This window comes from Rhinoderma darwinii, chromosome 3, assembly GCF_050947455.1.
Source record: "Rhinoderma darwinii isolate aRhiDar2 chromosome 3, aRhiDar2.hap1, whole genome shotgun sequence".
Classification (NCBI taxonomy): Eukaryota; Metazoa; Chordata; class Amphibia; order Anura; family Rhinodermatidae; genus Rhinoderma; species Rhinoderma darwinii.
Window position 1 is genome coordinate 385895909 of NC_134689.1, and position 19867 is coordinate 385915775.

A 19867-nucleotide genomic window follows, 5' to 3' on the forward strand; every position below is an offset into this window, starting at 1 on the left:
AGTATCTACTGAGCCAATGACAGGAGGTTCCTGCTTGCTACTAGCGTTGAGTGGGCGTGTCTGTGCGTGTCTGTGCGTGTCATGTGGTCTTAGAGTAACGGCGATACATCCGCGCATGCGTTTAAGGTTCGGAGACGCAGAAGAGACCTTCAACTGGGGACAGGTGACTTGGGCCGGGGTCGTGTGTGTTCCCGAGGGGTCTGCTGATGGGAGATGCTTATAAATAATAGTAATATGATGTAATGCAGCACTGGAGTCCTAGTGAGCTTTATGTGTTGTATGCCGGCGGGGAGGGGGCTGTGTACTGGTATAACAAGAGGTCACCCACTCATATTAGAGTGATGGATGATTACATACAGGGGAGGGGGTTATGTGTGGGATAAGGAGAAAGCTGGGAATCCCCTGCCCACACGTGGAGAGACATGTATTTCCATGGGATATATATATATATTTATTTATTTTTGAATTTGATGGATTTTTCGTTCCTGGTAGTTTTGCATTCAGAATAATTTTTTCAGTTGAGTATTTGCTCTGGATAGCTGTATTTCTGAGGATATTGTAATTTCTACAACTTTCCATCATGTATTCTTAATCTGTGTACATTAATGGTGCAAAGAATATGCAGTGTATGGGGAGGGGGTATCGTTACATAGTGCATTGATATGGAGGGGGTATCATTACATAGTGCGGTGATATGTAGGGTGTATGGGGAGGGGGTATCGTTACATAGTGCAGTGATATGTAGGGTGTATGGGGAGGGGGTATCATTACATAGTGCGGTGATATGTAGGGTGTATGGGGAGGGGGTATCATTACATAGTGCGGTGATATGTAGGGTGTATGGGGAGGGGGTATCATTACATAGTGCAGTGATATGTAGGGTGTATGGGGAGGGGGTATCGTTACATAGTGCAGTGATATGTAGGGTGTATGGGGAGGGGGTATCATTACATAGTGCAGTGATATGTAGGGTGTATGGGGAGGGGGTATCGTTACATAGTGCGGTGATATGTAGGGTGTATGGGGAGGGGGTATCATTACATAGTACAGTGATATGTAGGGTGTATGGGGAGGGGGTATCATTACATAGTGCGGTGATATGTAAGGTGTATGGGGAGGGGGTATCATTACATAGTGCAGTGATATGTAGGGTGTATGTACTCGGGAGGGGGTATCATTACATAGTGCGGTGATATGTAGGGTGTATGGGGAGGGGGTATCATTACATAGTGCAGTGATATGTAGGGTGTATGGGGAGGGGGTATCGTTACATAGTGCGGTGATATGTAGGGTGTATGGGGAGGGGGTATCATTACATAGTACAGTGATATGTAGGGTGTATGGGGAGGGGGTATCATTACATAGTGCGGTGATATGTAAGGTGTATGGGGAGGGGGTATCATTACATAGTGCGGTGATATGTAGGGTGTATGTACTCGGGAGGGGGTATCATTACATAGTGCGGTGATATGTAGGGTGTATGGGGAGGGGGTATCATTACATAGTGCGGTGATATGTAGGGTGTATGGGGAGGGGGTATCATTACATAGTACAGTGATATGTGGGTTGTATGTACACGGGAGGGGGTATCATTACATAGTGCAGTGATATGTAGGGTGTATGGGGAGGGGGTATTATTACATAGTGCAGTGATATGTAGGGTGTATGTACATGGGGGGTGGTATCATTACATAGTGCGGTGATATGTAGGGTGTATGGGGAGGGGGTATCATTACATAGTGCAGTGATATGTAGGGTGTATGGGGAGGGGGTATCATTACATAGTGCAGTGATATGTAGGGTGTATGGGGAGGGGGTATTATTACATAGTGCAGTGATATGTAGGGTGTATGGGGAGGGGGTATTATTACATAGTGCAGTGATATGTAGGGTGTATGTACATGGGGGGTGGTATCATTACATAGTGCGGTGATATGTAGGGTGTATGGGGAGGGGGTATCATTACATAGTGCAGTGATATGTAGGGTGTATGGGGAGGGGGTATCATTACATAGTGCAGTGATATGTAGGGTGTATGGGGAGGGGGTATCATTACATAGTGCGGTGATATGCGGGGTGTATGTACATGGGGGGTGGTATCATTACATAGTGCGGTGATATGTAGGGTGTATGGGGAGGGGGTATCATTACATAGTGCAGTGATATGTAGGGTGTATGGGGAGGGGGTATCATTACATAGTGCAGTGATATGTAGGGTGTATGGGGAGGGGGTATCATTACATAGTGCAGTGATATGTAGGGTGTATGTACACGGGAGGGGGTATCATTACATAGTGCGGTGATATGTAGGGTGTATGTACACGGGAGGGGGTATCATTACATAGTGCAGTGATATGTAGGGTGTATGCGGAGGGGGTATCATTACATAGTGCGGTGATATGTAGGGTGTATGTACACGGGAGGGGGTATCATTACATAGTGCGGTGATATGTAGGGTGTATGTACACGGGAGGGGGTATCATTACATAGTGCGGTGATATGTAGGGTGTATGTACACGGGAGGGGGTATCATTACATAGTGCGGTGATATGTAGGGTGTATGTACACGGGAGGGGGTATCATTACATAGTGCGGTGATATGTAGGGTGTATGGGGAGGGGGTATCATTACATAGTGCGGTGATATGTAGGGTGTATGTACACGGGAGGGGGTATCATTACATAGTGCGGTGATATGTAGGGTGTATGTACACGGGAGGGGGTATCATTACATAGTGCAGTGATATGTAGGGTGTATGTACACGGGAGGGGGTATCGTTACATAGTGCAGTTATATGTAGGGTGTATGGAGAGGGGGTATCATTACATAGTGCAGTGATATGTAGGGTGTATGTACACGGGAGGGGGTATCATTACATAGTGCAGTGATATGTAGGGTGTATGTACACGGGAGGGGGTATCGTTACATAGTGCAGTGATATGTAGGGTGTATGTACAGGGGAGGGGGTATCGTTACATAGTGCAGTGATATGTAGGGTGTATGTACAGGGGAGGGGGTATCGTTACATAGTGCAGTGATATGTAGGGTGTATGTACAGGGGAGGGGGTATCGTTACATAGTGCGGTGATATGTAGAGTGTATGTACACGGGAGGGGGTATCGTTACATAGTGCGGTGATATGTAGGGTGTATGTACACGGGAGGGGGTATCGTTACATAGTGCGGTGATATGTAGGGTGTATGTACACGGGAGGGGGTATCGTTACATAGTGCGGTGATATGTAGGGTGTATGTACACGGGAGGGGGTATCGTTACATAGTGCGGTGATATGTAGGGTGTATGTACACGGGAGGGGGTATCGTTACATAGTGCGGTGATATGTAGGGTGTATGTACACGGGAGGGGGTATCGTTACATAGTGCGGTGATATGTAGAGTGTATGTACACGGGAGAGGGTATCGTTACATAGTGCGGTGATATGTAGGGTGTATGTACAGGGGAGGGGGTATCGTTACATAGTGCGGTGATATGCGGGGTGTATGTACACGGGAGGGGGTATCGTTACATAGTGTGGTGATATGCGGGGTGTATGTACAGGGGAGGGGGTATTGTTACATAGTGCGGTGATATGCAGGGTGTACGTACACGGGAGGGGGTATCGTTACATAGTGCGGTGATATGCAGGGTGTATGTACACGGGAGGGGGTATCATTACATAGTGCGGTGATATGTAGGGTGTATGTACACGGGAGGGGGTATCATTACATAGTGCGGTGATATGTAGGGTGTATGTACACGGGAGGGGGTATCATTACATAGTGCGGTGATATGTAGGGTGTATGTACACGGGAGGGGGTATCATTACATAGTGCGGTGATATGTAGGGTGTATGTACACGGGAGGGGGTATCATTACATAGTGCGGTGATATGTAGGGTTTATGTACGCGGGAGGGGGTATCATTACATAGTGCAGTGATATGTAGGGTGTATGTACACGGGAGGGGGTATCCTTACATAGTGCGGTGATATGTAGGGTGTATGGGGAGGGGGTATCGTTACATAGTGCAGTGATATGTAGGGTTTATGTACGCAGGAGGGGGTATCATTACATAGTGCAGTGATATGTAGGGTGTATGGGGAGGGGGTATCATTACATAGTGCAGTGATATGTAGGGTGTATGGGGAGGGGGTATCATTACATAGTGCGGTGATATGTAGGGTGTATGTACAGGGGAGGGGGTATCATTACATAGTGCAGTGATATGTAGGGTGTATGTACAGGGGAGGGGGTATCATTACATAGTGCAGTGATATGTAGGGTGTATGGGGAGGGGGTATCATTACATAGTGCAGTGATATGTAGGGTGTATGGGGAGGGGGTATCATTACATAGTGCGGTGATATGTAGGTTGTATGTACACGGGAGGGGGTATCATTACATAGTGCGGTGATATGTAGGGTGTATGTACAGGGGAGGGGGTATCATTACATAGTGCAGTGATATGTAGGGTGTATGTACAGGGGAGGGGGTATCATTACATAGTGCAGTGATATGTAGGGTGTATGTACACGGGAGGGGGTATCTACATAGTACAGTCAGATGAGTATATTCCCATACAACATTGGGCACTAGTATCTCAGATGAAGGACTGCTACCTCCACGATTATATACACGTACAGTATATTATATTCTTCTGGAAGGTGACCTTTGGAACGTTTGCCTGTTTCACCTAAATTCCTGTAAAATTTCCGGCTCAGATTGGTTGGGGAAGCCTTAGGTTACTATACTAAGAAGGGAATGAGGTGCGGTCATTCTAAGGGTATGTTCACACGGAGTCCAGAAGAACGGCTGAACAATCGGAAGCAGAACACCTCCAAACATCTGCCCGTTGATTTCAATGGGAAAAACGGCGTTCTGTTCCGGGTAAAAAAAAACGGCCGTGAAAAAGAAATGCATGTCACATCTTCAGCCATTATTGGAGCCCGTTTTCCATTAACTCTAGAAAAACCGCTCCAAAAACGGCTGTTAAAAATGCAGCGAAAATCGCGAGTGGCTTCAAAAACGTCTGAAAATCAGGAGCTGTTTTCCATTGAAAACAGCTCCGTATTTTCAGACGTTTTTGAGTTTGTGTGTGCGCATACCCTTAGGGTCGTCCTCGCATGATGACCAGGGACTGCAGGACACAAGACGCTGCTGATTATATTGACTCACGCCGCATCATGTGACTAAAACGCTGATCGATGTGCTTTAAAAATACAGTACTCCTTACACGGGTTTGCTAGCAAAAGGAACAATGATAAGTATTTGTAAGAAATATTATAATTAAAATAGAAGTGTATTTTAAATCCTAATTACCAAAATTTGAAACCTAAGAAAAATGCGGAAGCGTTTGCGGAATATTAGATTACTCACCCAGGATAAAGGACGTGGACCTCATTGTTACCCTATAATGTAGTAGATGTTTCCTGCAGTCCTATGTAACACCACAGATAACTCAGTGATCACTCTCCGAGTACAGATAATGTAGTAGTGTTACCTGCAGTCCTATGTAACACCACAGATAACACAGTGATAACTCTCTGAGTACAGATAATGTAGTAGATGTTGCCTGCAGTCCTATGTAACACCACAGATAACTCAGTGATCACTCTCCGAGTACAGATAATGTAGTAGTGTTACCTGCAGTCCTATGTAACACCACAGATAACACAGTGATAACTCTCTGAGTACAGATAATGTAGTAGATGTTGCCTGCAGTCCTATGTAACACCACAGATAACACGTGATAACTCTGAGTACAGATAATGTAGTAGTGTTACCTGCAGTCCTATGTAACACCACATATAACACCGTGATAACTCTCTGATTACAGATAATGTAGTAGATGTTGCCTGCAGTCCTATGTAACACCACAGATAACACAGTGATAACTCTCTGATTACAGATAATGTAGTAGATGTTGCCTGCAGTCCTATGTAACACCGCAGATAACACACAGTAATAACTCTCTGAGTACAGATAAGGCAACGTTCACATTTGCGCTAGGGCTCTGTTCCGACGTTCCGTCAGAGGTTCCTGTCAGAACGGAGCCCTGACAGACACACCCTGTTTGTCTCCGTTGTGCAAGGGTTCCGTGGTTTGAAATTTTTCCCTTCCCTTGCCCATCCCTTGGTTGAACTTAATGAACATGTGTCTTTTTTTCAATCGTACAAACTAAGTAACGGAGACCATTGGCATCGGATCCGTCACCATTGACATCAATGGTGATGGAAATGGAAACCTATGGCTTCCGTTTGTATCTGTCAGGGCTCCGTTCCTACGGAAAGCTCAGTCGGAAAGGAGCCCTAGCACAAATGTGAACGAAGCTTTATGTAGATGTTACCTGCAGTCCTATGTAACACCACAGATAACACAGTGATAACTGAGTATAGATACTGTAGTAGAAATATACACATAGAGATACATATATAGGCACTTTGACACACACTGACACAGAGGCACACACTGACACACAGAGGCACAAACAGACTGAGCACTCACATCTCCTTCCTCACAGGCTTGCAGGTTGGGCTGTGGGCGGAGCTAACTGTGCCTCGAACACCACCTCCAGATAAATTTTCATACTTGTATGGGCAACAACCCCAAGGTTCGCCAGGAGACGCAAGCAGCGCCCATTGAGACCTGTTATGTCTTATAGTGGGGAGGGGGATCCGGTTACCTCAATATGACATCTGGCATATCGGAGGTCTTAAGTGAGTGACTGCCCCTTTTAGTATCTTAATATTTTCTTTATGGAAAGGGGTTTAATATAGACAAGCCCTTTAAGCTGGCGATACACACTGACACCTACGTTATGATCAGGGACATCGCCTGCTTCGTAGACCTCATTTATATGGGATCTGACCCTTCCCTTTTTTTTTTGTGTGTGGGTGGGAGTAGCAGTCTATAGCAACCAATCCGATTTCAGCTCTGGTTGCTATAAGTAACTGCTCCACTTTTCCTTTGCACCATTCTTGATAAGTCCTGACACATAATTGATGCAACCCCCAAAAAATGAAATGACAAGTGAGCACTGCTTCATCTGTGGGTCTGTGCATGGGGGTGTATCTAGATACTGTATATATCTGATCATACGCCAATACAATTCGGATAATCCTGCATCGTTGGGACCACTGAGGTCCTCGATAATCTGCGATTATAAACCGGCAGATGCATTTTACTTGACAGCAGGTTAATGGGGCATTCTTTGCTCCGGTCTCCACTGGGGGGCCCTCTATCGTGGACCCAAAGCAATGATACCGATAGTTAATGGGTTTCATGTAAAAAAATCGTAATCATTGTATAATGGAAAGGTCTGCAGCTTTCTAACGTTTTACCGTTTTTGAGATCTGTTTGCTGTCTGTGAATGGAAAACGTTATATACATCCAGAGGCTGTAAACCTATACAGATACTTCCCACAGATGAGGATTTGCTACAGTTGTATCCAGTCTAGACAAACCTCTGCAATCTAAACTACTTCAGAGTGATACATTTTAACTGCACTGATCCATTGTAGCGAACAATTAGAAAAGGAGAGGGATTTGTGCGGCCGATTTTGACTCGTTTTGCATCAGTTTTTTTTCCCTGTCCATTTTAAAAACAGATGAATTTAATTTGTCAATTTTTTTTGCCATACCCTTTCCTCTGTAGATAATGCCACACATTGCCCTGTATATACTGTCACAGTCCCCTGCAGAAAATGCCGCACAGCGCCCTCTGCAGGTGGTGCTGCACAGCGCCCTTTTGCAGGGTCAGTGACTTCTCCTGGAGCGGAATCACCGGTCACAGCTGTGTCAGGCAGGCTGTGACCGGGGATTCCACTTCAGGAGAGGTCACTGTCCATATATGGACAGTGAAGTCAGGCACTTCTCCGGGAGCGGAATCACCGGCCACAACGGCAAGGGATTCCGCTTCACGTCACTTTCCATATATGGACAGTAAAGTCAGGGACTTCTCCTGGAGCGGAATCACCGGCCTTTGTGGCCGGGGATGCCGCTTCAGTATTAAGGGACTGCTCCAGGAGAAGTCCCTGACGTCAATGTCCATATATGGACAGTGATGTCAGGGACGTAAAGCGGAATTCCCGGCCACAGCTTCGGCAACGCTGTGGCCGGGCATTAGGAATTCCGCTCCTGCAGGGAGCAAGAAAATCTCCTTCTCCACCTCCTCCTCACAATCACTTCGCACTGTGAGGAGGAGAAGAGAGCGAACGAGCGGAAGAAAGCACGGCCGTCACTCGGATCATATCCGAGTGGCAGCTGTTCTTTACTCGGGCCCCATAGACTTCTATGGGAGTCGTGCGGCCGCGAGAGGGGCCCAAAATAGGGCGTGTTGTTTTTTTTTTTTTGACGGCCCGGTTTACCAGGCCGTCAAAAAGTCGGCCGTGTGAATAGCCCCTTTTGGAGTCTATTGTTCCTACTACGGCCGAGAATCCCTGTCGTGTGAATAGGGCCTAAGGGTACGAACACACATTGAGTATTCAGGACAGATACACTGCGACAAGCTGCGCAGCGTATTTGTGCGTTTTTTTCCGGCTGCGTTTTTCCGTAGTGTGGGGAAGAGATTTGTTGAGATGTCACCCACACTTGTTTACTTTGTGTGTGTTCGTATCCTAAAGGTGAGAACTCCAGTGGAGTGCAGAGGACCTGAAGTTCTGGACTGTCAAATCAAGACCTTCTAATCCTGAATGGTACTATTTTTGCCCCATGCCGGATTATCAGATTTTCCAGACCATCAGGTGCTAAACTAATAGACTTTTACTGTAGTAATCCATGTTAACCCAATCTTTAGTGTTAGATTTACATTCAGCTCTGCTGCCGCCGCTGTGTGTATTCTGATCTTTTAAAGGGATTAGATCACGAAAATAATAAGAGGTTTACAGTGGACTGGACACCCCCCCCCTCGAGCTGTGAGGATGGGATGAGCCTTAAGGAGCGGCCCTATCGCTGCAGTGGATCATGTATCCTGTCATGTGATCCTCCTTAGATGTCAGCACTGTGGCTACACATGTCACCTGCTGTCATTTTACATTGACGTCTATGGGACGTGGGGACACAACTCTTAGAAGCAATGTTTTCCAGGATTGACAGTGCAATGCCTTTGTTAGCTGTAGTTCTGCAGAAGTGCTGGTGCTGTGTATTGATGCCCCCAGAATTTTTCAAGGAAAGTGGCCTCGATTACTTAACAATAAAGGAAAGTTTCCTTTTGTCTTGTGTTCTGTAAGGCCCATGCACACGAACGTAAAAAAAACCTCAGTTTTTGCGGACTGCAATTTTGGTCCGCAAAAACTGACCCATTCACTTTCATTGAACGCGGACACCTTTCAGTAGTGCTACGGATGGGTGTCCGTGCCGTGGAAATGTTCCGAAAAATATGGAACATGTCCTTTATTTTGCGGCCGTGCTCCCATGCTTTGTATGGGAGCACGGCCCGAAAATGCGGGCGTCAGTCGGCAGCCGGCCGTGCCCGCAATCGCGGGCCGTGATTGCGAGCACGGTCGTGTGCATGGGTCCTAACTACGTAGCTTGCCAAGACAGCTGCGTTCCCATGGGGAGAATTATTCCAGACCCATACGTAAATGCTGGACTGATACTGGTTTTATTGCCATGTAGTAACGTGAACTAATACATTTTTAACCATAGAACATCGCCAAAATAGGGGACCCCAGAATGGCTTGGGGTGAGTGGAGGGCCACAAAGAATGTTTTATTTTGACAATCATATCTATATGGCTGGAGTCCAGGTAACAACTTCCATGTATTCGCCTGTACAGGACCTGTTTTTTTTCTCTTGTGACAAGTGAGAAAGATGTGGCACAGATGGAAAAAAACAAGATACCAGTGAGGGACATTTAGCTGAGTATTCGATCCTGAGATCTTTACCTAAGGCGGTGGTTTCAGTGCAGCAGGAGAAAGGTCATCTGTGATGCTAGTAACATTTGTAAACTTACCAGCTTTGTCCTTCATCTTCCTCTCTAGAGCCATGGCCGTACCACCAAACTACGCAGACCTGGGCAAATCTGCCCGTGATGTTTTTAACAAAGGATATGGTAAGTGAAATAATCTGATTGGAAGAAGAAAATGCATGCCCTCTGTCAGCAAGGTCACGTCATACGGCTTCATGTTTGTGTGTGGTAGCCTTGTGGCCATGATGAAAAGGCTCTGCCATAAACGGTGTCTGGCTTGTAGCCTTAAAAGGGTTTGGCCCACCTCAACAACATTATCATCTATCCAAAGGATAGATCGGTGTTTGATCGCGGGGTACCCTATTGATCAAGAGAATGGGTTCCCAAGCCCCTGTATGAATGGAGCGGCAGGTTATACATGTGCACTACCGCTCTATTCATTCTCTATATGACTGCGCTCCATTCATACAAGGGCTCAGGACCCCTGTTTTTTGATTGATGGGGGTCCCAGCGATCACACACGTATCACGTTTCCTGTGGATAGGTGATAATGTTGTTGTGGTGGGACAACCCCACCAGACCTGCAGGGAGATCAGATTCCCCACCGGTGGCCTACTGCCTATCTTATGTACGGACCGTGTGGGCCAGTCTTAGGCCCTGTTCACATTGAGGTTTATGCAGGCAGAAAAAAAAAAATCCTTCAGGAATTTTGAGGCATATTTTCCGTGTTTTTTTCACCCCCGGCCATTGAAGCTAATGCAAGGACTGCGGGCAAAGAACGCAGTAAAAAATGCTCCGAAACAAGCGCCGCAGTTTTTTTCTGCCTCCTATTGATTTCAATGGGAGGTCAGAGGCGGAATTGTGGCGATAAAGGACATCCCACATTGTTTTCCCGCGACCGGCTGAAAGCCGCCCAGGAAAAAACGCCACTGCCTCCCATTGAAATCAATGGGGGGCAATTTCGGCTGTTTTTTGGGCTGATTCCGACGTGATTTCCGCATGAAAATCAGCGCTAAAAAAAACAAACTGAACAGAGCCTTAGTTTACAGTCTGTCATAAACAGAACAAACCTCTCCTGCAAGATAGAAGCGGAGGTTTTGATTCTGTTGGTTATTTCCAAAATGACATTATATTTGGTAAATCCCTGGCATAACCGCTAGTTCTTATCTCATGTGGTGTCTGAAATGTGACTTCATGGTGACTCGTTCTCTTCTTGTTATAGGGTTTGGGATAGTGAAGTTGGATCTAAAAACAAAATCCTCCAGCGGAGTGGTAAGTAGCTGGGCTGTGATATGTATAGATGAAGCAGAGCTGATATTGTCATCTGCCCCTCTGGCGCTGTGTGATCAGGTTTGCATAACTTGGTAGGTTTCCCGGCAGTCCTGTGTAAAACCACACATAAGCTATTATCATATCACTGTGTGTGGATGAGTTGTGCCAGGTGACAAACCCTGCTCTGCTACACGTGTGTAGAAAATATAGAGCGCTTTGATTATGATTTGGTGAACATGACCTGCTCTCTTCTCCTTTCTTCCACGCTGCTTGGGATCTCACAGATGGTAAGCCACAATAGTTTTTTGGAATAGATCACATAACACTGTGGTGTAATGTTATATGGAATCTGACGGGGAACTAACACTGTCCGTAATATAGACGGGAGAGCGGATGAGGGACAGGGTAAAAAAGGAGGGATGTAGGGCAGGTGCTTATAGTGCCCGCTAGTTTATCACATTAGAGGCCCCCCATAGAGGCCCCTCCTCAGCTCTTCCCCCTACCTATTAGGATGTGGAATAATAAGGGATCTGCTTCACATCCATCTTATGGGCGCCGTCGTCATGTCCGGTCTAGGAATCTTGTCGGGGCCCCATCCATGGACTGGAGGGATCAGCCATAGATGTATACTATGGAAGCTGGATCCTAAATGAGAAACGAGCACTGGGTACAATGCCCAGCCTCCGAGCAGGACAAAATGGACAATGTGGTCTACTCCACCTGCGCCCCCCCCCCCCCCCTCACACAGCTGTAGCTTCTCTCTTCTCAGAAATAATGTTTGGGTCCTCTTCTTATAACTGTAGGAGTTCACAAGCAGCGGTTCTTCAAACACTGATACAGGCAAAGCATCCGGAAACCTGGAGACGAAGTACAAGCTGAAGGAGGCCGGAATCACCTTTACCCAGAAGTGGAACACGGACAACACTTTAGGGACGGAGGTCGCCTTAGAAGACAAGGTGAGACGCGGCTGCAGTTGTGGGTGTAATCTGTATTATTACCTGAACCTCGGTAGCATGTTAATTCATTTTGTTCTTTATTAATACAGCTGGCGAAAGGCTTAAAGCTGGCGCTGGATACCACCTTTGTACCCAATACCGGGTGAGTGGCTTTACCTCCTCACACTTCATACTGTGTTTTTTTGTTCTTTTTACAGACCTTTGTTTCATTCACTTAAAATCTTGCTCTTTATATAGAGCAGAGGTTCCCAAACCAGCTAGAGACCCCACTATGGAACCCTAGCCCAGTCTCCATTCGGACGGGACATCACCTGACCATGGCAGCCATCCATATTGAGCGCTGTGGCCTGGTGACGTGTCGTCAGTCAGCATGGACAACACGTCAACACTGAGCCAAAAATGTTAGGGTCCTATTACACGGCCTGATATGGGGCGCGAAAACGAGCGCCGATCAACGAGACCACTCATTGATCGGCACTGGTTTGCTCCTTTCACAAGCAGCAATGATTGGTTATGTATGGGACGAGTGCTCGCTACTACTCGTCCCCATACATTTTCATCACGTCGGCGGCACATCTCCCTGTTTACAGTGTGCTGCCGACAATTATCATATTTGATGCTGCGTTTGCTCGTCCATCGACTGATCGTTGTCATGTTTATACAGGGCAATGATGGGGAACGAGCGTTCAGATGGCCCAAACCCCTTTAACGAGGTGTCCCAGCACTTTTCCCACACCCCAAAATGCCCCCAACCTAATTCCCGAGTAATGCACGTGACCTCTTCGTCAGACCCCGTTCCCCAATGCACAGCAGCACTTATCTGCGCAAACTAGAAAAGAGGATACATGCGTCCAGTCAGCAGGAAAGCGGACTTCTCTTGCCAACTTTCCTCCCCTCTTGTGCACATCTCCAAATAGCGCCAGCGAATGTGCAGCACAAACCAGCCGCCATTCACCAAATCAGTCTGCGGTAAACCAGTTTGGGAAGCACTGGTATACGGTAATACTAGATTTCTATTTTTCCTGTGTGTCTGACAGTAAGAAGAGTGCCAAACTGAAGACCTCCTACAAGAGAGAGTATGCCAACCTGGGAGTTGATATTGATCTGGACTTGGCTGGTCCCACTATATATGGCTGGGGTGTCCTGGGCTACCAAGGCTGGCTGGCAGGCTACCAGATGGCTTTTGACACAGCGAAGTCCAGACTGGCGCAGAACAACTTTGCACTGGGCTACGCAGCGGGAGACTTCCAGTTGCACACAAACGTGTAAGTATATACGTGCATGTATAACACCGTAATATCAGTATAATGATGCAGTGTCCACAATGACGAGCCTCTGCTTCCTCTCTGCTTAGGAATGATGGTACAGAGTTTGGGGGGTCTATCTATCAAAAGGTCAATAAGGATGTGGAGACTTCTGTGAGCCTTGCGTGGAGTGCAGGAAGCAACAACACACGTTTTGGCATTGGAGCCAAGTACCAGCTGGACTCAAACACCACACTCTCTGTAAGTATGCCACAAGGAATTGTAGGGCACACACACACAAGCTGAAATAAAAATAGATTTCTATTCCATTCATAGGCTATGTCATCCAATCAGCAGAAAAAGGAGCTCCTGACTCATCAGTGCATTACTTCATGTGGCTCTGTCTGGTACTGCAGCTCCGCTCCAGTCACTTAATGGTGGCTGAGCTGCAGTACCAGACACAGCCACAAAGGCATAAATGGCACTGTTGGTTACTGCAGTGATCATTGGGGATCAGACATTGATGGCCTATCCTGAGGACAGACCTTCAATGTTATAGCCTGGAAAACCCCTTCAACAGTGGACTATGCTTGATGAGGTGCTTGGCTATTGCTGCACCAGGCTACTTGTAAGCGACTACTTCTCCATTGATAACCTCATATACAGGTGTATGGTCATGCAGGAGAGCAGTATATTTCCAATATAGTATAAACATATAACGGCATTATACTTTATAAAACAACATCATATTCAGTGATCCTGTACAATGTGGTAGGGGACACAGTATAGGAGATATGAGCCTAAAATCTTCGGGTGAGAAATAGAAACACGAGGCTAGGTGTAAGCTGCAGAATAGCAGACAGATTGTGCCTTGTGTAATGGTGGGGCTCTGGAGAAGACTCTAAAGATGGTCTAAGGCCAGGCTAAACCTAGACTTTTTTTAGTACTACATAGTTAACTATTGAGTAACATCTGCAGTCCAAGATTGCTCATTGCTGAAAATGTAAAATCAATTATGAAGTACTACAAAAAGTGTAGGCTTGGCCTAAAGCTGCCATACACGAGTTTGATCCTATTGGGTTTTTGGTTGTTAAAGGGACATACACTGCAAGATCTCAGCAGCAATGGGAATCATTCAATGGTGCCGAGTTGCAATACCCAACCCAACCTGTGGACAGGTGTAGCGCTGTTTCTAGAAGAAAACAGCCATGTTTTTTTTTAACCTGTACAGCCCCTTTAACTATTCCCTTACAGTTTACTCATCGGCTTATAATTGCCCTTATGGTCATCTGAATACAGACCAGATGTGTTGGCATATGGCTGGAAGCTGCAGTGGTAAATAACCCCTTTAAGGTGGAACCAGGCACATTTATATTTAAAGGGGAAATCCACCCACACATCAGCAGAGGTACAAGCTTACACCACTGAGTTTTTTTAGCAATACAAATTTCAATTCTAAGGCGGGATTCACACGACCGGGTCGTTCCCGAGCCCGAGTGTCGGCCGGTAAAATCGGCCATTTTGCCCGGCCGGTTTGCATTAAGTTTTGCATCCGTGCCGGGCCGGGCAGATCTGGACAGTGACATCAGCGGCAACTCCTGAAGGGGAATCCCCATGTGTTCGGGGATTCCGCTTCAGGACTTTCCCCTGATGTCACTGCCCAGATATGGACAGAGACATCAAGCGCTCTGTCCAGGAGCGGAATCCCCGAAAACACGGGGATTCCGCTCCTTCAAGGAGCTAAAGTGCGGCTAGCACGTAGCAGAGCGGGGAGATACCTCCCTGCTCTGCTATAGTGGCGTCGCTGCAGTAGTAGTAGTAGTAGCAGCTGCTAGCGGCGCCATCGAAGATGTCGCCGGGCCAGGGCGCTTTTAAAACAACCAGGGGAAGGGAGCCAGCGCAGCGCTCCCTTCCACCTGCTGTACACCCCGGCCCTGCAACACAGTGTACAGCCATTCGTCCGAATGGCATCAACTCCTCCACCTCACTTGCACTCTGCGCTGTGAGGAGGAGGAGATAGAGCGCAAGCCACGGAAAACCCGGCCATCACTCGGGACACATTCCGGTGATGGCCGTGTATTACCCGGCCCCATAGACTTCTATGGAAGCCGGGCGGCCGGGTACCCGGCCGAAAATAGAGCATGTCCTATTTTTTGACGGACGGTTTTCCCGGCCGTCAAAAAATCGGTTGTGTGAATAGCCCCATTAGGGGTCTATTATTCCTAATGCAGCCGGGTGCTGGCCGATTTATGAACGGCCGGCATCCGGCCGGGAAAACCTGCCGTGTGAATGAGGCCTAAGAAAACTGATATTGACATATTGTTGTGAAAATCTCTAAATGGCGCTGGGTATGTTTGAGGGCTATAAGGAGCACCCCAGGCATATCATTCTGGAAATTACTGGTGGTCTGAGCTCATGGAATACATGGCTGTTATCGATGACATTTCAGTAGATTCATTTTTGGATGAGACCAGACTTTAAGTGTAGTTGCACACGACCGAGTGCCACCCGGGCATTTTTCACGGCATCCGAGTGGCACACAATAGTTTTCACGGACCAATTCACTTTAGCATGTGAATCGGATATGTGAAAACTGACCTGATTCTCCGATCCGTGGAAAGATAGAATGTGTCCGGTCTTTCCACGGATCACTGATGGGACCCGGCCGGCACACGCTGTCTTGTGCATGAGGCAAAAGATTTCTCTGCTTCCTTTTGGGTTTCTGCCGAGGCTCCATAAGTGTGTGAAATGCTCTACGTTTAGGGTGGAGCCCATCAGTAATGCAAAGACTTGACATGAAGTAATCAAAATCATGTATTCACTTGTAGATTTTTTTTTTTTTAACGTCGCTGATCTTCTTCCTCCTAGGCCAAAGTTAACAATGCCAGCCTGATTGGAGTAGGTTACACGCAGACCCTGCGACCTGGTATGTGACTCCGACTGATTTCTTTACCTTTTAGACCTAGGAGTTTGTTCATTGTCATCTGCCTTTTACATTTACAAGCCCGCACTGAAGACTGATGCCGTCACATGGCCTCACGTGCTCAAATATTGGCCGAGATAGCAACCAATTAGCTCGGCTTTCATTTTTTGCAATTAAAGCTGAGCTCTGATTTTGTTAGGGCCGGATCACATCAGCGTTGGCTTTCCGTTGAGGGGTTCCGTCTGAGGTTTTCGTCGGGTGAACCCCTCAACGGAAAGTCAAACGGAAATCTTAGCTTCAGTTTGCATCACCATTGATATCAATGGTGACGGAAACATTTCTAATGGTTTCCGTTTGTCACCATTACAGCAGGTTTCCGTTTTTGTGACTGAATCAATAGCGCAGTCGACTGCGTCAATTGATTCTGTCGAAAAAAACTTAAGCCTGCCGGAATGGTGACAAACGGAAACCATTAGAAATGTTTCCGTCACCATTGATATCAATGGTGATGCAAACTGAAGCTAAGCTTTCCGTTTGACTTTCCGTTGAGGGGTTCACCCGATGAAAACCTCAGACGGAACCCCTCAACGGAAAGCCAACGCTGATGTGATCCGGCCCTAACTATGACAATTTTTTTAAGGATTCTCATTGTGCAACATCCACTACATCCGGATATAGCCTCACTGATCTGGCCCACGTTCACATATTGGGAAAGATCTATCAAAAGGAGTGCCGAGAAAAAGTGGAGCGATTTTACATAGCAACCCATCAGATTCCAGTTTTCAGTGACCTGACTGATTTGTTATGGCCAAGCTCTCCACTTTCCTTGCCCGATGTATGAATCCTGCCTTATGGCATTAACACATCAGAATAACGTAAGTGGGCTACATAAATCTAGTACAGATTATGCCCTTAGATTCCATAGAAGAGTGCAAGGGTCTGTACAGAACAGTTGTTTTACCATTTTATTCTAGTACACTTTGAATTATTATTTTTTTTCTTACCAGGAGTGAAGCTAACCCTGTCTGCTCTGGTCAACGGGAAGAACTTTAGCTCCGGTGGCCACAAAGTTGGGCTTGGCTTTGAGCTAGAAGCATAATGTGGTAGTAGGTCGTCTATGAAGATCCACCAGCCCTGACCCTTCTCCCCTCCAGAGACTCGCACAAAACAGATGTGATATCCCATACACACAGAGCACGAGATGTACAAGAAGCGCTGAGAAGCGTCCTGTATCCTAAGGAGTAGCAGTTCAAAAGACTGCAGGAACAGACAACACTGCCCCCTGGTGGCCACCACTACAACCTTCTCAATAAGGACCTGCAGACGTGTTGAAATGGCCATAAATCCCACTCCATAACCTTATTTAGATGGCTCCTTGTTTCTGGTCTCTATTCCAGCAGCGTCAGGTCATTAATTTCCTTTATACACTACGTACTACAGGGTCTAGGTTTTAAAAGTTACATTTTAGAAGCCTAGGGCCCTGGATGTTTTTGTTTAGCTCTAATGTATTTGAGTGATCTACTTGTAATAGCACCCTAGGGATATTACACTACCCCACCTCCAAAATAGTTGCTTTACCATGGAAGTTGTGTGCCCACATCCGGGTGGGGGGAGGGTCCCTGGTCTTTACTGCTCACCTACTAGTGAGAAACAGCAGGGCATGCCCCATTGCCCACAGTGTTCTCATGAAGTAACCTAATATTTTAAGTATTGTAATAAAGATGGCCACCTGCACATTGGATGGAGTAGTTCTTGTCTTATTACTGGTGTGTGTCCTTTCTTATACACATAGGTGGACCACAGCCGCCTCTCCTGGCTCAGTAACTAGTATTGCGGCCTTGCAGCACTGGGGTCCTGGGTCTGATTCCATCCAGTGCAAGGTGAAATATTCTGCACAATTTCAGGCACCTGCATTCAGATATAGCAGAGCTAATTCAGCGGAGAGGCAGGTAAAAATAACTTCAGGAATGACTTCATAAGTGTTCTTGCTATTGCTCTCAGTTGGCCACTGGGGGTGCATGGCAAGGTGAGCTCATTCCATCTGTTCACATGTTGTGGTGGTGTCTGTTGCTGTAGTGCTGCACTTGTGGGGGGACGTGGCCCAGAACCAAGGAGGCTTGGCACGGTCTGAAGGCATGGGTGCTTTTGGGCCCCTGGGTTGCTCCCTCTGCAGGAGCGGTGCTGCGGTGGCCGCCATGCGGTGCTGCAACCGCTAGAGTAGGGACCCACTTTAAAGAGGTCGCCGTGAAGTGGCAAGTGGGCTTATCCAGTTGGTTCAAAATGTTTACAAAGAACCTCATGTTCATGTTTCTAAATTATGCCGAGCAGCTCAGATCAACGTATATACTGTGGATTGTGCGGTCCATGTCTAGTTTCTCACAATGCTGATAAAAATAACAGAATGTGTGGCCGGCAGTACCTGGAAAGATTTAGGATTATTTCGTTTCGGGGGTGACCTATTTATGGTGTACAAAGATCAATGGTCAGAGATTTGTCTAATGATCTTACCCAGAACAGGGGGACATCTACAGGAAAGAACGTTTATACATCCACTTAGAAGAAATTGGAGCCTTTCTTGAAAAAGATGTTTGTCCGGAAGGATTCTAGCCGGGGCGGATAATTAGAAGCTTTTACATAGAGTTCAGATTTTGCCTTTGTCAGGATCAGCACTGCAGGAGCAAAGGGTGAACTGAATGGAGTTCTAGGCTGGCCGTACATTCCCTATAGCAGTCTGCCATATGCTCCTCAGGCTGACCGGTATCCCTTCTGACTCCCACATGCACGCTTGACCGAGTGTGCGTGTGTTCTCAAAGAAAGCCGCTACTAGACTTCTCTGGCCCCGGCTTATCTAATAACCGACAAAAGGATTGGGTATGTTGAAATCGGGACGCCGCCATACAAATTAGATGGTCGGTGGGCATGCATCTGTGTATGGCCAGCTTAAGTTTGGTTCAGTAGACCTGACTAACATCAGCATGGAGTTGGCATGTTCTCTCTGCTCACTTACATTCCAGCAACACGCTTAGGCGGTGGTTGTATGCAATAAAGGAGATTTATATGAAAATAAAGGCAAAACGGGTTTTCTGAACCTATAGCATTGATGGCCTATCTTTAAGATACAAAGTTCCACAGCACTGGACCGCAGGTGGGTGCACGCCTCAACGTCAGGCAAACAGAAATGGAGAGGCTGCACTTCCAAAAATAACAGCTTTTTATTCACCCGTGCGACGTTTCAGTCCGACTGGACCTGTCATGCTTGAGAAAGGTCCAGTCGGACTAACGTTGCACAGGTGAATAAAAAGCTGTTATTTTTGGAAGTGCAGCCTCTCCATTTCTGTTTGCCTATCTTTAATATAGGCCATCAAGATCAGATCGGTGGGGATCCGGCTCCCAGAACCCCCACCCATTAGCCCAATGCTGCGTCCCCTTCATTGTTTACCTGGCATAGCGCCATACATTTGGTAGTGGCTGTGGATGGGACTGAGGTGCATAACTAAGCACTCCAATGTTAAATGTATGGTGCTGTGCCTGGTAAACCATGAAGGGGAAGCGGTGCTTTCTGGAGA

At 46.8% G+C, this 19867-nt stretch overlaps 2 protein-coding genes across 3 annotated transcripts in view; one reads left to right on the top strand and one right to left on the bottom strand.

Annotated features, from left to right (window-relative positions):
* Positions 1-19867, bottom strand: part of PLAT (plasminogen activator, tissue type) — a 336360-nt gene that overhangs the window by 204190 nt on the left and 112303 nt on the right. The gene's annotated exons all lie outside the window — the stretch shown is intronic.
* VDAC3 (voltage dependent anion channel 3) lies at positions 63-18040 on the top strand. Of its 2 annotated transcripts, none has more exons than XM_075858916.1 (9): positions 63-163; positions 9980-10050; positions 11129-11178; positions 11982-12134; positions 12224-12276; positions 13172-13399; positions 13489-13639; positions 16247-16304; positions 17309-18040. In XM_075858916.1, exons 2-9 carry the CDS (start codon positions 9984-9986, stop codon positions 17398-17400), a joined length of 852 nt encoding a protein of 283 aa, XP_075715031.1. In that variant the 5' UTR covers positions 63-163; positions 9980-9983; the 3' UTR covers positions 17401-18040. The 2 variants fall into 2 exon arrangements, with proteins under 2 accessions (XP_075715031.1, XP_075715030.1); XM_075858915.1 differs by lacking the exon at positions 63-163 and adding an exon at positions 199-239.

Coding starts and splice junctions, on each gene's coding strand:
- VDAC3 (XM_075858915.1), top strand. CDS start 214: ATGCTTATAAATAATAGTAATATGAT. Junction 12,135..12,223: donor AGGTCGCCTTAGAAGACAAG/GTGAGACGCGGC, acceptor TTATTAATACAG/CTGGCGAAAGGCTTAAAGCT. Junction 13,400..13,488: donor TTCCAGTTGCACACAAACGT/GTAAGTATATAC, acceptor CTCTCTGCTTAG/GAATGATGGTACAGAGTTTG.